General features: G+C 41.3%; 1 protein-coding gene across 1 annotated transcript in view; it reads left to right on the top strand.

The window, feature by feature from the left end:
• The window catches only part of IFNAR1 (interferon alpha and beta receptor subunit 1), a 42908-nt gene extending 22942 nt beyond the window's left edge, over window positions 1–19966 (top strand). Inside the window, exons 7-11 of the mRNA XM_075910979.2 lie at window positions 6303–6502; window positions 7883–8037; window positions 9042–9189; window positions 11868–12022; window positions 16021–19966. Of these exons, the coding sequence (XP_075767094.2) occupies window positions 6303–6502; window positions 7883–8037; window positions 9042–9189; window positions 11868–12022; window positions 16021–16248 (886 nt within the window). The 3' untranslated portion in view covers window positions 16249–19966. The remainder of the gene's footprint in view (window positions 1–6302; window positions 6503–7882; window positions 8038–9041; window positions 9190–11867; window positions 12023–16020) is intronic.
• The last annotated feature ends 325 nt before the right edge of the window (window positions 19967–20291 follow it).

The raw sequence follows: 20291 nt of genomic DNA on the forward strand, positions 1-20291 counted from the left end.
AAGACCCCGGCCTCCATCCCACCAACCAATTAAAAGGCCGAGTGGAGGTACTTTGAACCACAGGAGGGGAATGAACATCTCTTCTCCAACCCGTCCCCAGTATTGCTGGTTGTCCAGGCGGTCAACCAGAGAGAGAGCCAAGGCCAAGTGGGTGCCACACCAAAAAACAGGGAGGCCAAAAAGATGGATCTCCTGGGCAGGAAGACCTATGACTTGGGAGGCCTGCAGCTCCTCATAGCGAAACAGCAGGTTCCGCTGTTATGCTTAAATGAAGCATACGAGATCTTTTATAGGGGAAAAGGCAGGACACCGCATTTATTGAGAATACAACAGTTGCATATGCTTTTCAATCACTAACACACAAACATCATACATACACAGTCCCACCAGATGATGTCATAGTTACCAGTCCAGATTCTACACCAATCTAGTGGCCAGTTAGATTGATCAGAGGGAGAGCAGGGCCTTTGTCGGTCAATCGATCCGATGCTTCTCTGGAGTTGGTGGCAAGACGAACCCAAAGTTCCATAGCAAAGCACTCTGCTTTTATAACCCTTTTCTCTGTTGAAGTCTATAGATTCCGCTGTGTCAGCCTGTGACTAGTGTTATTTCTTTGATGTCATTGTTCCCAAAACATTTCCAAAGGTCATCCTGTAATCAGTTGTCTTTCAGGGATGCCAGCTCCACTTTAAGGCTGTCTATCTGCCAATAATCCAATCATCCTGTGAGTAGGGTACGCATGGATGGTTATAGATGATTTTTCTTTGATGCTGGGTAGTCTAGTTTTCACCTATGCTCACCCCTCCTTCGGCCATCTGTTCTGAGCAATAACTTTTGCACCTTTATCTTGACACATACATACCACTTTCACACACAAACAATCTTGTACGAGGACTCTCGAAAAGCATAACATTAATATCTGCATTGGGCAAGGCAAAAAGGCATTGTAAATCAAACAAATAAGGCATTAGCCTTCAACATTCCTCTAGTCTCATTAACACAGACACAGTATCAAAACTCTCTCTCTTTACTCACTACACTTTAGAACAAGGAAATATAGGATATATATATATATACACACTTAACTAAAGGATTTGACTTACTACAATATTAAATATGATTATATGTTACCTTACATTACTACATTACTAAACCTAAAATACAAATATAAAAAAAAAAAACTTTGAATCCCAACACTGCTGAGTCGCTATGCATATAGTACTTGGGTGACTGAACAAATTTGTTGAACTGCTCCCAAGGGACTCCCATTTAGAGTTTGTCCCTCGTGGAGGAGGGCAGGATAATCTCCCTGCAGCTCTATGAGCTGCACTGGATGCTGCAGATACAGCAGCACGCACTATGACCAGGGGATTCCTCTCACTACGTAGTTTGTGGCTACAGGGCTCTGGAGTGCCTCCTGAACTCCAGATCACCATTCAGGACCTCCCCTTTTGAAGGGCTGTCCCTCTTTTCCGAACAGACTGATCAGCATCTGCATGGCCTTAGACACCCAGTCTACCCTGAAGTCCCTTAAGATTCATACCTTGGCCCCCTAGAGGCATTCCCTCCTGGATAGGAATCTTCCCAGGCTTGCCCTTCAGGGCTCGAAACCCGATTTCCCTTGCTGTAGGGAGGGGAATGGGAATGGAAGTAACAATAGGTGCCATTCCCTCCCTCCTTCTGATCAAGGTCAGGGCCCCCCTAATAAGTCCCAAGGGCCCCGCCAGGGGTTTTGAGGGTACACCTGAGGACAGCCTATCAGCCTCCCCCTTCTAGTTCCAGGATCACTTATGCCCCTACCACCTGGCTTGGGGCATCTATTTCCTCCAACCACTGAGTTCTAGAGACAGTGGGAAGGGGATATTCATCCCCTTCCTTTCATCTCCCCCCTACCCCATACCTCTTCAGGGACCCATCTCACGAGCATTTCCTCTGAGAGGAGATGTTGCAGCTTCTGAGTCTCGGGGTGACCGAAGTGGTCCCCCGGGAGTTCATGGGCAGGTGTTTCTACCTCCGGTATATTCTGGTTCCCAAGATGAAAGGAGGGTTTCAACCCATTCTAGACCTCAGGGAGCTCAATGCCTTCATCGCCAAAGCCAAATTCAAGATGGTGACCCTGGTAACGATCATCGCATCCTTGAATCTTGGAGACTCGTACGCTGCCCTCGATCTGAAGGACGCTTACTTTCATATTATTATCATTCTTCACCACAGGTGATTCCTATGCTTTATGGTTGGCCAGGACCATTACCAGTCTACAGCCCTCCCCTTTGGCCTGTCCAAGGCCCCTCGGGCATTCACAAAACGTATGTCTGTAGTTGCCGCCACCCTGAGGAAAAGGGGTGTCTAAGTGTTTCTGTAGCTGGATGACTGGCTGGTATACGGGTCTCTCTCCTTGGACCAAATGATAGGTCTCGTACCAGGGCATCATGGGCCATTTCAGAAGCTGAGCTTTCTCTTAAATGTGGCCAAGTCCACCCTGGTACCCACCCAGATCATAGAGTTGGTGGGTGCTCAGCTGGACTCCATGTCGGCCACGGCCTCCCTGCCCAGCTCAGGTTTTCTGGCTATTGAGACACTGTCATGACCCTGCAGGTGTTTCCAGTTACCGTGGTCAGAACAGTAAGCACCTGCTGGGTCTCCTGGCCACCTGTACTTATGTCATCCAGCACACTAGACTCCGCATGCACCTGCTGCAATTATGGCTGGTGCAGGCTTGCAACCCATCGCTCCAGTCTTGGGACAGAGTGGTGACATTCCCTCCGAAGTCCTCTGCTTTCTGGATAGGTGGACCCAGGAGGCGGTGGTATGCTCCGGAGTAACATTCTCCAGGTCCCTCCTGACCCTTTGGTTGGTGGCAGACACATCCAACACTGGTTAGGGGGCTCTTGTCAGCAACATGAGGACCCAAGGTGTGTGGTCATGGGAAGACCTGTCCCTACACATCAATGCCATGGAGCTGAGGGAAGTTCAGGACTTTCTTCCCAGGCTCAGGGGAGGGACGGTTCTGATCCTATCTGACAATACCTTGGCGGTCTCATACATAAACAGGAAGGGTGGGGCCCGTTCCCCTCCCCTGTGTCAAGAAGCCCTCCAGGTCTGGGAGCTGTGCATCAGGGAGGGTATCCACCTAGTTGCCACTTACCTTTCGGGATCTCAGAACACTCTGGTGGACAGCTGAGCAGGTCCTTCTCTGTACGCTAATGGTCCCTTGGGAGATGTGGCCCTCTAGGTTTTCCACAGGTGGAGGTTTCTCCTCCTTGACATGTTTGCAACCTGCCATAACAGGAAGAGCCTTAGGTTCTGTTCCTTCATGGGTCTGGGGCAGAGGTCTCTGGGAGATGCACTCCTCAACCCCTGGCCCCAGTGACTACTTTACATGTTCCCGCCCTTCCTGTTGGTACACACAGTGCTCCTACAGGTGGGGGAGTTTGGGGCCTGTATGATACTCATTGCGCCGGTGTGGTGCAGGAAACACTGGTTCACATCCCTTCTGAGCCTTCCCTGTGAGAAGCCAATAGCCCTACCGCTGGACCCAGGACTTTGGCAGGCTCCACCACCTGTAGTCCCAGTACCTAATGGCTTGGAAGCTCCGTGGCTGGCAGTAGTGGAACTACAATGCTCAGAGCAGGTACAGGAGGTCCTGTTGGAAAGTAGGAAGCCCTCCATTAGGCCCACCTCTCTAGCTAAGTGGAAGCGCTTCTCCATTTGGGCCACCCAACTAGGGGTCTTATCTAGGGATGCTCAGGTACCATTGGTCCGGGTCTGCCTTCTCCTTGATTAAGGTGCACTTAGCGGCCATCTCAGCCTTCTACCTGAGCTCATGGGGCAAGACATTATTTGCGGACTTGATGGCCCATCGGTTCCTGAAGGGCTTGGATAGGCTCTACCCACATGTATGCCAACCTGTACCTTAGTGGGACCTCAACTGGTCCTGAACAAACTTATGGGGCCCCCCTTTGAGCTCCTAATGACGTGTCGCTACTGCACATTTCCTAGAAGATGTCTTTCCTGGTGGCTATCACATCAGCTAGACTGGTGTCTGAGTTGAGGGCCATCACGTCGGACGCTCCCTATACAGTGTTCTTTAAGGATAAGATCAGGTTACGCCTCCCAGTATTTTGCCCTAAGCCCCATGCTTTGGGCAAAGAATAAGTGCTACACACACTGGATGTCCGGAAAGCTTTGGTGTTTTATTTCGACAGTACAAGGCCCTTCTACAAGTCCCTGCAGCTGTTTGTAGCGATAGCGGAATGGTTGAAAGGGAGCCAGTTTCTGCACAGAGGATCTCTTCGTGGATCACTTCATATATTATGGAGTGCTACGAATTGGCTAAGGTGCCACTGCCTCTCCTCACAGCCCACTCCACTAGGGCTCAGGCCTCCTCTACAGTCTTCGTACCTCAGGTCCCTATCCTGGACATTTGCAGGGCAACCACATGGTCTTCTATCCATATCTTTTCCACTCATTACTCATTGGCTTATCAAGCTAGAGAGGCTGCAGCCTTGGGCAGGACTGTCCTACACTCAGTTGAAGGTTAGAACTCCGACCCCGCCTTCTAGGGTTTCTTCTTTGGAGTCACCTACGTGGACTGGACATGAGCATTCACTCAAAGATAAAAGAGTTACTTATGTCTGTAACTATTGTTCTTCGAGATGAGTTGCTCATGTCCATTCCAAATCCTGTCCCACCTCCCCTTCTTCAGAGTAGCCTGGTAGGAAGGAATCGAGAGGGTGGAGGGCCAGCAGGCGCCACTCCAGGGGGCTCCGTTGCTGGCCTGACCAGTACTGCTAAGAGAAAATCTTCCAACGACACATGTATGCACGCACCATGTATGTGGAATGGACATGAGCAGCACATCTCAAAGAACAACAGTTACAGGGGTAAGTAACCATTTTTTCTAAAACTCAAATATGATATTCAGAAAAGTATCTTGATGTATTCGTCGCAGTAATGGGTATTGCATCCAGTCATCCGTGTGGTGCTTATAAAAATATCAGTGTTTGATCAGAGACGTTCACAGCACTTGGTTTCTCTTGGAAGTTTTGAGTACCTGCACGCTAGACTTCTAAATGTGTACCAGGCACTAATCCTAAAAGATGAACAGACATTTTCTAATCTGTCCTACTACCAAGGAAATCAGTGAATTGAAGCTGAGAACTTAATCATGTGAGAATCAGAAAGCGCAAATGTTAAAATCCTTAAAGAAATTAACATACCCACACTGAATATTGTGAGATTTTCAAATACAGTTAATGGTTAGACTTAAATTTGCATTTTAATATGTGGCGTATATGCAGTGAGTGTACAGATGTTGCTGTCCTCATCTAAACTTAAATATCCTTGTAACGGGTTCGACTCACTTTCTACACGGCTCTTCCCTCAGGGTGGCTTTTGGGGAAGTAACCGGCTGGTCCGACGCCGACGCGCCCCCTTCGGGTGAGGTGTTCTCTTCAGGGCACTGCCCTCCGGCAGTGACCACTCCGATCTTGGTCTACGCCCTCTTCCGAGGGGGGGTCATTGTTCCTTCCCCCCTCCTCCTCCTCCAGGGTCATCCCTACTTCCTAGGACCCCCAGTTCTTCTCCCACTCTGCCTGCCCGGTTGCCTCCTGCAACCCTGCCTTGCGGACTTGTGGCCTGGGACATCCCTGGCTCAAACTCCCCCAACCTACCGCAGCTGCCTCCTTGCGAACCGCGGCTGCCTCCTTGCAGCCCGGCCTTTTAAAGCTGCCTCCGTGCGAGCCCCGCCCTCCATGACTGCCTCCTTGCAACCCCTAGGGTCTCAGGCTGGATAGCCTGGGTTTGCTAGGCCGAAGCCCCTCTCATTGCAGGCAGGTAGGTCCTCCTCCTCCTTCCAGGAGCTGCTCTATATGGCCTCTAGCTGGGCCCTGGTTAGCTTCCTCAACTGGGCTTCCTCCTGACACCAGGTCTCAGCCCCTTAAAGGGCCAGTACAGGGCAACACCCTGCCACAGTCCTGATCTGTGTTCAGATTTTCATTGAAAACATTGCATTAAATATATCTTCCCCATTCATGTAATTAAGAATGAACATTCCATAGAAAAGATGGAGTTATGATGGAATTCTTGAGCATATCAGCAAAATAGTTGATAGAGAACTACATGCTATAGCTTTGGGTTTTGAAGAAGTCTTTGACATGAATTTACATTTTGATTAAATATGTTTGCTGAGAAACAATGGCCAGAAATGGACATATTCATTCAACTGTAAATTAAGTGAAAAATATTGTCAGTTTGGTTAGAGTAGGGCGTTTATACTAACTACAAAATGTCATTTATTTTAGTGGATATTTAATGAGTCTTCCTGAAGACTATTCAAATAACTGGACCACTGTATCTGGATGTGAAAACATCACCATTACACAGTGTGATGTCTCATCTGACATATACCCTCTTGGAACTTACTTTTTCCGTGTGAAGGCTATGAATGGATATAATAAATCACATTGGTCTAATGAAATAAAAGTGGATCCTTGTGTAGTAAGTAAGTAGATGTATTTTCTTCACCATTCTTCATTTCTCAGTTGGTTTATATATCATTCATATCTGTATGCATTGTGTTCATTTTCATCTTTAATTGTTCTCATTTTTATAGTTTCCTTGTAGAAACATTAGGTGGAACACTGGCACAACTAAAGCCAATGAAAGCTTTCCACTGATTTCAGTGGAGCCAGTATTTCATCCCTGTCTTGGAAATAGCAAATTAAATTTAAGATGCACAACATCTTCTGTAACTTTTGCGTACTTTAACTTTCCTCATTCACTCACTATTATTACATTAATCATTTTGCTATATAAGACTTAGCATGCCAGCTCATATCAAGATTCCTTCTAATCTGACATTTGCCTTGTACACAAGGCCAGTTCCTGATGTGTCAGAGAGGGGAAGCAAGTCAATTGGTAGTGCTGTAAATGCAGGAGAATGGTTTTCTAACAGATCTGGTCCTCCTGTATATGTCAGTTTATGCTCTAAAGTTGTGTTTCTCATCTAGTCATTTGCAACTCCTAGGGAAGTTACAAAAGGCAACTGGAGAGAGGGTTGCAAGGCACTGAAACTTTACTAGAAATGTAAAATTAAAAAAATCTTGCTCAGACTCTTTGCACACCTTATTTTTCAGTGTCCTCTATTTTGTCAACTTTTCAACACACAAACAAATTAATATAGGCTCATCAATTTTATAATTTTTTCAACAACCTTATACTTACTATAAAAGTAACAATGTTTCACTTCAAATTAGGGAGTTTCAACCTGAGAAGGCTGAGAAAACATTACTTTTAGCTTTTCTTACCCTTTTACTGAAGGCTGAAAATCCATAATGCTTCTTGGCTGGCTTACACCTCTGGGGATAAAAGAGGACCTGTTTCTTGATCCAGTAAATCAGTTTAAGAAGCACAAAGACGGTCATAGTCCTTGTAATTGTTGCTGGGTGGCCGATGTGAGAACCTTGCTGTCATTGGAGGAGAAATTAGTGGAAGACAGTCTGGGTATATTGGTTCAACTTTGTTTTTTATGCTATATACTAATCTTTGAACAGTGGCGATCACAAATAAAACCTTTCGTTGTGGTTCTTGGGAAGAAGCTCTGTCCTCAGTATTGGCTTCAAATGGAAGAAGTAAGACCAAGTGCAAAAAGCAGGAGGGTTTGCAATAGCTCCCAACTGCTTATATGCTTTCCTCAAAAACTAAAAATAGTACAGCAATTTTTCAAAAGAATGAACAGTGTTTGCACACGAAGGGGGAAAAAATACCTGTCTCTAAATCTGAAAACCGTTGCTATTATGGGTTTAATCACATCTGTAAAACTTTTCTTTACATGGTTTAGCTAACAGGTTTTTAACTTTATGTGTGTGTGAAATGTTTTAAGATGAAATTGGCCCTCCAAACCTAACAGTGAGCTCTAGTGAGGATTCACTTCGTATCCAGCTCATTCCTCCAGGAGAGTCTGAAAATAAGTCCATGAGTGAATTTTATGACTTATCTTACCGAGTTCTATATTGGAAAAATTCTTCAGATGCGGAGGTAGGAAAAGCTTTTTCAAACTTCTTTAAAATTATATTGCCAGTTATACCTCTACTTAATGTTACACAAAGATGTTCCCCTTATAAAGTTTATTTCCACAAAGAGCCTTGCATATGCTGCAGAACTCACATTAAACATACCTTCCAGCAAGATTTTACATAATAAAATAGGCAAAAAGATAGTAATGTTGGTTGGTTGTAGTGATCCTTCATGATGTTACCTGTGTACAGTCATTTTAGGAATCTTATATGAATGGCTGCTGATGGATAATTTTTTGACTAGTGACTGCATGGTTCTCTGCAGTAGTTTATTTAGGACCTTGTGTACTTTGAAGTTGGCGATAAAGCTCCCATTGTCTTCACTGATGCAAGATCAAGCTCTTAAAGAAAAAATATACTTCAATAAGTAATATCTCTTTCTGAAGCTGTGTATTGGTATTTTTATGATCACTCATGTTAAAACAGTATTTTTATATCAGTTACTACAAGAAGGAAGAAAGCAGCTGGCATAGTACTAGTCGAATTATTTCCCTGTTGATGTAAAATTATTCTCTTTAAATTTCCAGCACAGAAATTTGTGTGGCAGTCCTAGTTAATTCAGAGCTAAGATTAGAGATGAATTCATAAATGCAGAAATTTGCACATTTTTAACTGACATTTTGATGTGACTTTCCATTTTTAAACTTATCTAACTTTGTTTTGCAAGACTACAGTAGGAATGCACATATGAAAAGATATCAGAACACTTACACATACCAGAAAGTATGGTATATGTTCAACACAAAATTTGAAGTGAATTATTACAAGCAGCTTTTCAAAATAATGGGAATGGTTAGTCGAAACTAATATTTATTAAATGTAGTGTTGAAATTGAAACTACTGATTTCATTTGAAAAAGTAGAATCTAATTAAAATTATACAACAGTATTTTTGCATTGCCTACAACTTCAATACAGTTACATCAGTCTTGTACTATGTTTCAATTTGCATTTATTTTTCTTTCAGGAGAAAATAAAAGAAGAACAACAGTTATTATTCATAATCTCTGACTTGACACCCTTGACCTGGTACTGTTTGAAAGTGCAAGCTTTTTCACCAGTATACAAAAAAAATGGTCATTTTAGTGATGCGATATGTATTAAAACACTTAACGGTATGAAAAGTTTAAATATGTGTTTGAGAAATTTTTGAAATTCAGTTTGGAAATGTTTAATTTATGCCACGATAAATAACTTAATCTAATATGCAGTTACCCCTGGAAAAGCATATTTTTCTATCTATATAATTTAGAGGTTTGTGTCTGTCAGTGAATCCATTTGTTCAAGACCTCCTCCTAAACAATAAGAGCTAGGACCACTAAGTTTGGTATGCAACTTCCTCTTCTCCTAACTTAAAGCAAGATCTGGGTTTGGTTGTGCCAGGAAAACAGGATGTGCTTGGATTTGATAGTTTTCTATAACATGCAAAAGCGGTGAGGAGTCCTGTGGCACTATACTTCTATAACATGGAAAGGGAGGGGGAGGAGGGGGGACACTATCCTCATACCACTGGGGGCAGTGAGTGCAGGGGAGAACTATCCTGCAAAGTGACCTCTAAGGCAGCACCACCACCAATAGAGTATCTAGCGGGGGATGGGATTCCTCCATCTTGCCTGCCACTGGTAAGTGATTGCTTGGCTAAAATCTGTCCCCATCCCCAATGTCCACTTCTCTCCTTGGAGCACCACTGGTGGCCATCACCCCCTTCCACCTGCTCTGCTGGGCCACCCAGTGTGGCTGCTGTGTCCCAGCCTGCATGGTTCCCTTCTCCACCCCTCACTCCCCTTACCCTCCCCCCAGTTGGACTAGGAAACAGCAGTGGAGGCAGCCTGCACAGCTCCTGCTTCTCCCCAACCCCAATGTGGGGAGTGCCAAAGGGGGAGGCAGGTGCAGCTCCCTTCTCCCCTTGGGCCAGGCCTGGGGAGCACCAGCATGAGGGAGGCCTGTGTGGCACCAACTAAGGGTGGTAACTAACATGTATTTGTGTAAATGTGCAACCTCTGGATTTTTTTTAGTGGTTATGCATTTACATGCAGATGGGACGGGCAGGTAGGGAACTGGCTTAAAAGCTGACTCCCCAGCTGCCTCTCCCACATACCCCCTCCCCGCTTCCTCCATGCTGGTGCCTCCCCACCCTCCACCCATTCCTCCATGACTCTTACTAGAGGCAGCACCACAGGAGCAGGTGTCTATGCAGGAGCTGGTGTCCTTGGGGATCCGGCTGTTAAAAACCAGCTCCCATCTCCTCTCCTCCAAGCACCAGCTCCCACCTCCACCCCATCCCTCCGTGCTGCTGCCTCTGTAGGAGGCAGCAATAGGGGGTGCATGTAGCCATTAGGATTAACCAATACGGCCAAGCTTATTGATTGATTGTGTAAACAACTACACACTATCGTCCCTAACCATGGCTCTTGGCCTTCCTCCCCCAAACCATGGCCCCTGGCCATCCTTCCCCATGCCCCAACCCCAGTCTTGAAACCCCTGGCTCCAGGGCCCCCTCCTCCAGCTCTTACATTAAGGAGTCTACATCTATAGTCAGGGTCCAAGTAATGCCTTACCAATACTTTGTAAAGAGACAGTGTTTCATTGGTCTTGCTAATGCCCCATTTTGTTGAATTTTGTTTTTTATGTCACTTATCTGGAAGTGAAAAGTACTGGTTGCATTGCCTTAATTATCTGCAGCTAGTCTTCAGAACACTATTTTCTGTAGCTTTTGAAAGTATATATTAAGAATGCAGACTGCTAATGAAAGGGAGAAAAGGTGATGGCAGAGAAGGAAAATGAGTAGAATGAGTGGAACACTTGTAAATCTTAGCTTTCTCAAAAGAAAGCTGATGCTTAACGTTTTTGGAATTAAGAGCTGGATTCTGCCATCCTTACTTTCGTGATAAAACAGTATCTTATTCCACATGTTAAACTTAGTATCTTATTCTGCTTGATGCCCATGGAAAATCCACTTGAAAGATAAAGTTGCTGATCATTCTGGCCCCCATTATTTCAATTGTCTACATATCTACTTAAAGTTAAGCAAACACTGCTGCAGTGCTTTGCTGAATTGAAGCATCTGACAAGATGAAGCCTTAGAGAGAAAACAATATCCTGATTAAAGGCAGCAGAATATGGTCTTTTGACAAGCTGTTGGAGATACCGAGAGCTCTGAGACATTGTGCTATCCCTTTCCATGTGTGCCTAAACTTAATTTTTTTAAGTATTGGGTTTCTTCAGTAGGTGAATTTCTGAAAATGTTTGTCCCGTTAATGCTTAAACTAAATTATTGTGGAGTTTGTTGACATGGGAAGTTATTAAAAGGCAAGAATTTAACAAGTTTCCAAAAGGGATTGGATATCAAGACTATCCAGGGTCATTAATGATTCATTTTGGAAAGGATATTAATCCTGATTCAATATTTAGAGCAATCTCAGGTATTAATCACGAAGACTCCTATGTGAGAATCAGATTAGTCTGATCTGTCTGTTTTATTCTGAAGCATTTGTTCTGGCTTCTATCAGACAGGGAACTAGACTAGATGTACCTTGGCTGTGATCCACAATGGAAGTTTGTATATACCTAAATTTGGTGCTGAGAATCTTCTGCTTTATTTCAATAGACTGCTATAAGCTATTCAGATGCTCTGAAGATATTCATGTTCATGTAATACTTTCAAGAAGTAAAACACTGTAAATGTGAAGTTTTATGGTGTAGTCTTTACAATATATAAGATCTTAAAATCTAGATATCTTGGTGATGGAGCACTTCATGAATATCTAGATAATTTTTTTTTTTTTTTTTTTAGGTAAAGATTCACCTCTGTCTATTTTTATGGCCTTTGTAATCGCCATGTTTGCCTCTCTTATTTTGGCATCATTTTGTATTTTTAGTATATATCATATATCTAGACGGATCAGATATACATTCTTTCCATCATGCAAACCCCCATCAAACATAGAGGTAAGGTTTTGGTTATCTTTCCAAGAATGTGACTACTCGAGTAAAAACAACACTAGAATGTCATTACATAGTATATCTGATTTCTTGTTCTAAAAAATATAGTGTATTTGTCTCTCATAAGATCAGCGAGATTTGCCAGGATTAGATACCAAGAGTTTAATGATAAAGTCTATGAATTAGTCCAATATCTTATAATTAAGGATGTCAAGTGATTTTTAAAAGGATAGAATGCCATTTATTTTGCATGTTTTCTACATTTTCAGATATATTGATTTCAGTTGGAACACAGAATACAAAGTGTTCAGTGCTTATGTTCATTTTTAATTACAAATACTTACATTTTTTACAGTGCATTTTTCAGTTTGCCTTCTACAAGTACTATAGTGCAATCTCTTTATGAGAAGTTAAAATTGCAAATGTAGAATTCTGCACAAAAAATAATTGCATTCAAAACAGTGTAAAACTTTAGAGCCTAGAAGTCCACTCAGTCCTACTTCTCAGTCAGCCAGTCACTCAGACAAACAAGTTTGGTTACAATTTGTAGGAGAGAATGCTGCTTGCTTCTGGTTTTCAATGTCACCTGAAAGTGAGAACAGATGTTTGCATGGAACTGTTGTAGCCAGTGTTGCCATATCTGCTAAAGATTCATGTGTCCCTTTATGCTTCAGCCACCATTCCAAGAGGACATACGTCCTTGTTCATGACAGGTTTGGCTCCGTAATGATCCCAAGAAGAATGGACTAACACACTTTCATTTTTATCATCTGAGTCGGATGCCACCAACAGACAGTTGATTTTCTTTTTTGGTGGTTTGGTTCTTTAGTTTCTGCATCAGAGTATTGCTCTTTAAAGACTTCTAAAAGCATGCTCCACATCTCATCCCCCTTAGATTTTGGATAGCACTTCAAATTCTTAAACTTTGGGTCGAGTGCTATAGCTATTTTTAGAAATGTCACGTTGGTACCTTTTTTGCATTTTTTCATATCTGCTGCGATGGTCATAATCTGAAGTGTCTATCACATGAAATTTATGGTAGAATGTGAATAGAGTATTAGACCTACAATTCTCTCCCAAGAGTTCATTCACAAACTTTAACACATTTTTAACAAGCATCATCCACATGTAACCTTGTTCTCTGGAATGGTGGCTGAAGCATGAAGGGGCATATGAACGTTTAACGTATCTGGCACACAAATACCTTGCAACCATAGCTTCAAAAGTGCCATATAAACACCTGTTATCACTTTCAAGTGACATTGTAAATAAGCAGACAACATTATCTTCCATAAATTTAAACAAATGTGTTTGTCTTAGCAATAGGCTGAACAAGAAGTAGAATCGAGTGGACTTGTAGGCATTAAATTGTTTAATGTGGTTATGTAACCAAAAAAATTTCTACATTTCTAAGTTGCACTTTCACAATAAAGAATTTGCACTACAGTATTTGTATGAGGTAGACTGAAAGTTATGATTCCTTTTTTATCATTTTACTATGCAAATATTTGTAGTAATAAATATGTAGTGAGCACTATATGCTTTGTTTATTTGTAGAAATAAATATATTTGAAAATGTAAAAAAAAAAACCAAATGTTTAAAAAATGTTAATCTGTGTTCTATTTAACATTGGAATTAATTGCAATTAATTTTGAGTTAACTGCATGAGTTAACTGCAATAATCAACAGCCCTAATTTTTTATTACATTTGAAATCTGTGGATTTATCTGTTTCCTTAATTAGTCCACTTGGCATCAACAGCAATGTTTCATTTACTTATTTGTGAGAAATCAGGGGTTTTTTTCATGTCTGTTAAAAGGTTTTATTGAACTTGTGTCTGCCAGTAGGAAATCCAGTTCTTTAATGGGATCTAAATTTAGTGTTAACCTAATTATTTCTCCCATTCACACCTCTCCCTAAAAACAACTTTATAATAGGGGCTACAGTCTCTCTAGAAAAACTATGGAACTGCATGTTTTGATGGTAGACACTCCTTCTGGTGTTTTTGTAACAAGGTTGTACCTAGACCTGACCCCAGCTTTATCCCTAAAATAATTTGAGATTTTTCATGTTAATTGATATATTGATTTTCTTTCTTGGGTCTCATGCTCATAGGGGTGAGTATACATTATTGTTCAACCATAGTTTGATTGTTATCTGGCTAGAACTAAGGAGTTGAGATCTTTCACAAATTTTTCATTTCCTGTGCTGGAAACTTTAGGGACTGAGCTATTTCTGCACAGTCTGTTGAGATGGTTAGACAGCATATAAAATAGAGTTAAGATTTCTTCTCTCTTTCTGTTGGTCTCATAACTGAACTAGAGTGGTGGTACTTCTGTGGCATGTTAAGCATTTTTTTTCTTATTGAAATATGTAAGCTGCCATTTGGGGTTCGTGTCTCATTTTCATTAAACAAAAACAATGGAGAGTCCTATGGCACTTGAAAGTCTAACCTATTTATTTGGGCATAAGCTTTTGTGGGCCAAGCCACTTTTTCAGATGCATGGACCATTAATTATGAACTCACAGAAGGGGAAGGTGGGCAAGGTCCATGGTATCAGACCCTCTACAGTTACAATATAGTGACACTTTAGATTTAAATAGCTGAAATCATGACATTTATTATTTTTAAAATTGGCCAAAATTAATTTGGTAGGGCTGTAGTCATATGATATGATAATTCCCATAAGCTGTCATCAGTCTGTACATATTCAAGTAGTGCTTATATGAAAAAAAGTATTGTTTGAAGTTAGATTATTGTTAACATAAAACAGGTTTGCTTGAGAATGCATCATGTGTAGGAAAAAGGCAGACATTATGGCTCACAACACTCAAATGCTAAAGTGTAGCAAGAACCAGCTTTCACAGTACTCTCCCAGTTGTCAGTGAGACCATTATAACATTGACAAGATAGCATGTCACTTGGACAGTGTATCTTGTTCCCAGCATGCTTCTGCCTCAGTGAAGCCCTTAGCACTGTGGTGTCCAACATGCTAGCCACATGTGATTGCTTGGCTGGTTGAGTGTGGCTAGTTCGCTATAGCAGCAGCCATTATAGTGTCCACTGCTACAGAACTGGTTGGACACCACGGCCTTAGCATATACAATACATAGTGCTTTATAAACATTAGTGTCAGTCAAGTTGTAAGTTAAACAATATATCTACAATCAAATCATCTATAAACTCAATTGTAAGACAAAATTTCAGATATCCTCTTCAGTGGAAGGGGTTTTAAATATTTATTTCTAGGATTAAGTTAACAAATGTTTAAAATCCCTTCCTTGAACTCCTTCCATAGCCGCTGTCTATTTCAAATTTTTCCTCGGGGGCCTTTTCTCTTCCCTTGCAAAGCTTGCAAATGTCAGTTTAAAACCAATAAAAGTACCTACCTATTACCAACACTTTCTTGTCCCCAAATGCACTAAATTCTTTCTCTGTGTCTCAGTGTGTGTACTTGTGGTGTTGGTATAGTAGCTCACTCCTCCGAAGTTTGAGTCTGTATAATAATCTGTGTGTTTTATTTTGCTGAGCACATTGAGCAGGTGGTTAATACTGATTAGCACAGTAAAAAATGGAGAGAAAATTATTTATGGGCATATCGATTCAGACTTTAAGGCTAGAAAGAACCACCATGGTCATCTAGTAATGTGTAGGCCACAGAATCTCACCAATTCCAGTAATAGATCCATAACCTCTGGCTGAGTTACTGAAGTCCCCAAACCATGATTTAAAGACTTCAGGTTATCAAGAATCTACCATTTTATATTACTTTAGAGGCTTGTAAAGACATTTTGTAATACTTGTCTGTATTTACATACCAAAGCAACCTTATAGCTCAGTTATTAACTCCTTAAAAGAAGTGCTACACTTATAAGTAGAGCCTCATTGTACTGCAGAATATAATAGGAAGAAGATTGCAAAGCAGCTGCATTAATCAAAGCCATATTTAAACTTATAAAAAACGTTTTTGTTTTCTCTCCTTTCATTCTCCCCTATCTGCAGTGCCTTGTAGGACAACCTTTCAGCATTCCATATCTGTCAACTTCAGAGGAGCCGACAGAAAACTGTTGCATAATTGAGAGTATTGTCATAGAAGAAACCAATCAAACTGATATTAAAGAGTACAAACACTCTAAACAGAACAGTCGAGATTCAGGAAATTATTCTAATGATGATGATACTTCTGGAGCTAAAGTGTTAGAAGAAATGCTAGAACAGGAAGCAGCATAACTAAAAACACTCAGACTTGAGACTCACTGCCTAACTGTGATTTTGCTGTTCTCGTTACATATGAAAGTATTTTCCTGACGAAGGCAGGCTGATGTCAGACTCTTGGTCCTAACTTTCCCGTTTTGATTTTCAGGAGTGCGAATTATTAAATGTGAGGAGCAAATATTACTACTGCTCCTCTAGAAAACTGATATTCTTCTGGTATACCATTTTGGTTGGTGTTGAGTGCCAATCTTGCTGTTTACCACATGGATACTGATAACATCAGCAAAAGTTCAGTGATATCTCCACAGAGAAGACAATCTTTGCCTATCTATATTGCTGATAATTGATGCCAACATATGTAGGTAGCAGCCTCAAAAGAGAACTCCGCTAAACTTGCTTCAGCCTGTTCTTGGAACTACTGGTGCTAGTGGTGCACTGTATGTGCTGCTGTCAATTTTGTTAACTTCAGTCTTACAATTATCAACGTGACCTCCTTTCAGACAATTCAGTTTGTTTAGCTAACATGTAAAGATGTAAAAGCAGAAAAAGGATTTTTTTTTCAGGTGAATATTAGCTGGAGGAATTAGGGAAAAATGGATGCTTGCTGTAAAAATAGGTTTGGGCAACCTTGTCTTGATCATTCTAGTCTAACAAGCATTACATCTGGAATAAAAAAGTGGTGTTCAAAGTTAGATTGCATAAAAGCAAAATTTCAGCCTAGTGAGAACAGAACAAATTCTACTATGCACTTTAATACCAAAGCAAGTTAAGGAGTTTATACTTGTGTCTGTTTAGTAACAAAACAAAATATCTATAAGCTGTAACACTTTTATCCATAATTGAGGTGTACTTAAATGTGAAATTCTTCCCTAGATTTGAAAATTATTTTATTTCCTACTTCATTTTAATTGAATTCCAACTGATCAGCATAAACTATGGGCATACACGCAACCAACAATAGGAAATAGCTTTTGAAAACTGGGTATTTTAAATTGCCTGCCATAGAGCCAAATGATCTCTAAAGCTATACATCTGAATCCAACTGATTCAAATAATGGGGTGCACCTAAACATCTCTAGATCTTGGTATAGTTGAATCATCTTTGTTTTAAATTAGAGGATTTCAGACTGTGGTCCACAGACCACCAGTGGTCTGCAAGCTCCATTCAGGTGGTCTGCGAATAGTTCCCCTCTAAGGAGCATACCTAAGCAGTGACACACACAAGAATGAAGGTTGCTCACCTAATTAGTGGCTCATAGGCAAGACTGTAATTGAGTCTCTGGACTCATCTAACTTAAAATTACACTTGTTAATTTGTGCTTCTTCCTCCCCCCCCCCCCCCCCCCCCCAGATAAAACTACCACTAAGCAAGGAATTTAAAATACAGGAGCAGGTTTTGACAATCACCAGTTATCAGATGTCTGTTTGACTAATGGATTCTGTCTTTCATTGTTACTGAGTTTATTTCAAGTCTGTGCTAGTGCTGTTTTAGGCATGGATTATAAAAGCAACAGACAATGTTCTTTAACTAGTACTAATCTGAGTAACATTCCAGAAGTATCCAGAAAGCTAACTAATAGTTGCCCAGCAAAAATTACTACTACGGTGCATGAAATAAACTGACTTGTTTCTTGAGCCCAGAGTTCTCCATGATCAGAAGCTATGTTGGTGGGTATTGTGTATTTAGATACAATAAAATAAACCAATTAGTCCTGTAGCTTGTCCAATTTCAGTGTTGCCTACAGGCCTGATTCTGCAATTCTCAGTGACTAAAGCGAGTTCCCCATATGACATGGGATGCAACATTGGGTTTTTAGTTGCTTGTTTTCAACATGTAAATTAGTATTTGTTAAGATGCCTTTCTTACTAAAACAAGTGGGACAGAATATCAAAGCTGTATTTTTTTTACTAAAATAAGTTTTTTAAAACCAATGTTTTAGGCAGTCAATACTCTTTTTTAATTTAGATTCTTCCTAGCCTATATTTTTAGCACCTGTGCCAAGTCAGCTTATTGCCAATTGTCCCCTCAAAATGTGGTACTGATGAATAGAGAGGATTTTTCTTTTCCTATTTTACAAATCATTTAGTATTTCAGCAGTCTCCACTTTTAAAGTAGGGAAGTGGGAAAATGATGTCATAATGACGATTTGAGAGTGGCAGAACTACTGTTTTAAGCATTGGCTAGTAATTTGGAAGAATTGTAATAGTTGACGCTTCAGAATAGGTCATGTAGGCTCCAGAATTTGACCTACCTTAATCTAATGGGGAATCGGATACTGCCTCAGACAATTTCTGTTCTATTGTCCAATTTGGCCTTAAGGCTTCATATGAGTAAAACCCTAATCCCTGTTCTAAGTGGAGCTGAAACACTTGCTGGGCCCCTGGGCAAGGCAGTGGTGGGAGGCGACTCTCTGCCTCTGGAAGGGGCAGGGATGGGGCTAGCCTCCACTAAGCAGCCTTCTTCATCATCCCAAGCATACCGTACCTATTTCAAGCAGTCCTCAGCATTGCCTGCAGTGCTCCAGTGACAATTTAAAGGGTCCTGGGCAGCAGCCAGGAGCAGGCCCTGGTGCAGGTGCTAAGGAATGTAAAAAGTAATTTTTACAGAGCAGCCACTGCCTGCGGTAGCCCCACATAGCTGGAACAGCCCCCTGCCCAGGTCAGGTGGGGATCTGCTCCAGCCTGTATAGGTTAACCAGAACCAGTAACCCTCGCCTGTGAAGGGGTGAGGCTTACCGGTTAACCATGTACATTCCTAGCACTTTCCCCTTTTGCTCTCCTTGTTGGTGGCCTGCTTGTTCTTAAAATATTTTTTCAGCATTCCTAGTATAAGTACAGCAAATAATGAGACAGATCTTCTTCTTGATGATCTCTACTGATCAGTCTTCCTGCCTCTTGGAAGTACAGAGCACCTCTTAAAAGGAAGAGATTCTAGTAAGCTTCTCTCAGCATCTGCTTCCCACTTATGGCGCTCTTCAACACTATTGCCACTGGTACTATCATTGCCCACTGTTTAATCATGGTTAAGATGACCTCCTGCCCTAGTAACATCCCTCACTTATGCCTGCAAGAAGCTTACTGGCCTCCACAAAAGACTTATTCAGGCAGCATAGTCACTGATCAATGAAATGCTACAGGTTCAGTGCTAGACATTAGCCACAATAAGGCAAACTGCCAGCCTTGTCTGCTATCAGGAAGTGTTGGGGATGCAGCTGAAGAAAACAGGACATTTTTAAGATGTAAAACTAGAGTTGTTCCCAGGAAATCATAATTTTTTTTCTTCTCGGGCTGTGGAAAGAAAACAGGATCAAATGACACTTTTAACCAAATAGCCATTTTTAATGGGACCACAAACAGCCTGATGTGTTGATCTCTGCTGGCCATGTTTCAGTGCTATCACAGTGTTGACTTTGGGGATTCAAATAGGATAGCAAGGAGAAATTCCTTTTTCAGATCCATTAAACATACTGAAATGAGGGTCTGAGCAGAGAAGCACAAGTAACTGTAAACGTGGAGAGGTGATTTCCGATCACTAAAAGGGGAAAAGTTGAACATTCAAAGCAGAAAAACTTGTTACTATGTAACCTGGCTTTTTTCCTCTTGCCATAAAGAAGTCCTGTTTCTATATTTGTTTACCTATGTGATATGACTTGAGTGTAAATAAAAAGTATTATATTTCCTTTGTATACTATTATATAAAATAATGAATTAAACATTTCTTTGTTTAAATCAATATTTCATCTTTATTACTGTTTCTTGGGTGGGTGTGAATTAATGAGCAGCTAACTAACATGCTAATAAATATTTTTGCTAACAAATTAGACTTTCATTCTCTAAAACAGTGTTTCTCAACCAGTGGTACGAGTACCCTTGGGGTACTCGAGAGAAGTCCGGGAGTACATCAACACAACTGAAATTTGGAGAAAACTGAATTTTTGTTTTAAGTTTTACAGCGCTTTATTATTTTTGTACGCTTTACACCCAAAAACTTCATTGCCTGCCCAGCTATGATTAAGTTGTTTAACAAATGTGTTGCAATGGCAGAATAAAAATTTGTG

The sequence above is a fragment of the Pelodiscus sinensis genome, chromosome 1 (assembly GCF_052426305.1).
Source record: "Pelodiscus sinensis isolate ZL-2025 chromosome 1, ASM5242630v1, whole genome shotgun sequence".
NCBI lineage: Eukaryota > Metazoa > Chordata > Testudines > Trionychidae > Pelodiscus > Pelodiscus sinensis.